At 68.5% G+C, this 1785-nt stretch overlaps 1 protein-coding gene across 1 annotated transcript; it reads left to right on the forward strand.

The window, feature by feature from the left end:
* Positions 1–6: 6 nt before the first annotated feature.
* Positions 7–1783, forward strand: PIM1 (Pim-1 proto-oncogene, serine/threonine kinase; the record flags this gene model as incomplete). The annotated part of the gene is made up of 5 exons (XM_042013322.1): positions 7–148; positions 241–347; positions 454–504; positions 778–1144; positions 1734–1783. Coding segments are annotated over exons 1-5 (657 nt in total), but the record flags the coding sequence as incomplete, so codon positions are not given.
* Positions 1784–1785: the final 2 nt, after the last annotated feature.

A 1785-nucleotide genomic window follows, 5' to 3' on the forward strand; every position in this document is an offset into this window, starting at 1 on the left:
CACGCCCGTGCCCAGAGCGGACCCGCAGGTGCCGCCACCGGCCCCGCCACCGGCCCCGCCACCGGGATGCTGCTCTCCAAAATCACCTCGCTGGCGCATCTCCGCTCCGGGACCGGCGGGGAGCTGCACCCGGCCAAGCTACAGCCAGGTCAGGGACGCGCCGGCCCCGGGGGTGCCCGTCCCGGCTCGGGACCGGCCGGGGCTGCGGGCGGAGCGCTGACGGGCGGGTCTCGTCCACAGGGAAGGAGAAGGAGCCGCTGGAGCAGCTGTACCGGGTGGGCCCGTTGCTGGGGAGCGGCGGCTTCGGCAGCGTTTACTCGGGGATCCGCCTCTCGGACGGCGCCCCGGTAAGTGGCGGAGCCGGCGGCGGGCGGAGGAGGAGGGGGCTCGGCGGGGCGGGCGCGGAGCTCATCCCGGCGCCGAGCTCATCCTGCCGTTCCCCTTGGCTCGCAGGTGGCGATTAAACGCGTGGCCCGGGACCGCATCTCGCAGTGGGGCGAGCTGGTGAGTGACCGGAGCCAGCGGGGGATCCTGGGGCGTGACGGGCGGAGATGAGCCGAGACGCGGGAGGGTGGAAACCGGGACACCGCGGGGGGAGCGGGTGTGGGGTCACCGGGGGACGCGGAGCATCCCTGGCCGGGGAATGCCCAGCACCGATGGGGGCGGGCAGGAGGACACCGGGATGCCCAGGACCGGTGGTGAGGGCAAGGGGACACCGGAGCTTGCCGCGGGCAAGGGTAGCTCAGCCCCGCTGATGGCAGCGTGGTTTCCCCGCAGCCCAGCGGCAGCCGTGTGCCTCTGGAGATCGTGCTTCTAAACAAGGTGGGCTCCGGCTTCCACGGCGTCATCCAGCTCCTGGACTGGTTCGAGCTCCCGGACAGCTTCGTGGTGGTGATGGAGCGCCCGGAGCCGTCGCAAGACCTTTTTGACTTCATCACGGAGCGGGGATTCCTGCCGGAGGAGATGGCGCGGGGGCTGTTCCGTCAGGTGCTGGAGGCCGTGCGGCACTGCAACAACTGCGGCGTCCTGCACCGCGACATCAAGGACGAGAACATCCTCCTGGACCTGGCCACGGGCGAGCTCAAGCTCATCGACTTCGGCTCCGGCACCTTCCTCAAGGACACGCTCTACACGCAGTTTGACGGTGAGCTCACAGCCGGTGTCGGGCATTGCGCGGCCGGGCCGGGCTCCGGAGGTTTCCCCGTGGCGGGGGGGGAACGGCATGAATTCTGCAGCCGCTGCCAAGTTGCTGTTTGGCACGGGGAGGATGTTGTGAAACAGGAGCCGGCTCCCGGCCCTGCTGACAGTCTCCGTCACCCACACTGGCTCGGGTTGGGGCGGGGGAAGCCAGCGTGACAAAAACACCCTGGGGAGGGGGGAGCAGAGGGGGTTTGCAAAACCCGAGCACCGGCCGGTTTGGCTTGCAGGTGCGGAAGGGCTGGGGCTGTTTCGCTCCCCTTGTTTGCCTTGGTTTATAATTTTATTTTTTTGCCATTGCGGGGGGTGAAGGCGTGGTTTTTCCCCACCCGTGGGTGGGTTTTTTTCTCGCATGTAACGGCCGGGGGCCTTTCCCGGGCCCTGCTGCCCTCTTCTGGCACCGGCGCTTTGCTTTTACAACCCAAAGTTTGTAAACAAGAGTCACGTGCTGGCGGGAAGGCGGGCGGGTCACGCCGGGTGCCAGCGACGCCCAGGGATGCTCGGGCGAGGGGCTGATGAGCTCCTGTATCCCGCAGGAACGCGGGTGTACAGCCCACCGGAGTGGATCCGCTTCCACCGCTACCACGG

The sequence above is a fragment of the Corvus kubaryi genome, unplaced genomic scaffold, assembly GCF_017639235.1.
Source record: "Corvus kubaryi isolate FWS band 111438036 unplaced genomic scaffold, C.kubaryi_AGA036_p1.0 split1-37355, whole genome shotgun sequence".
NCBI classification, from domain to species: Eukaryota; Metazoa; Chordata; class Aves; order Passeriformes; family Corvidae; genus Corvus; species Corvus kubaryi.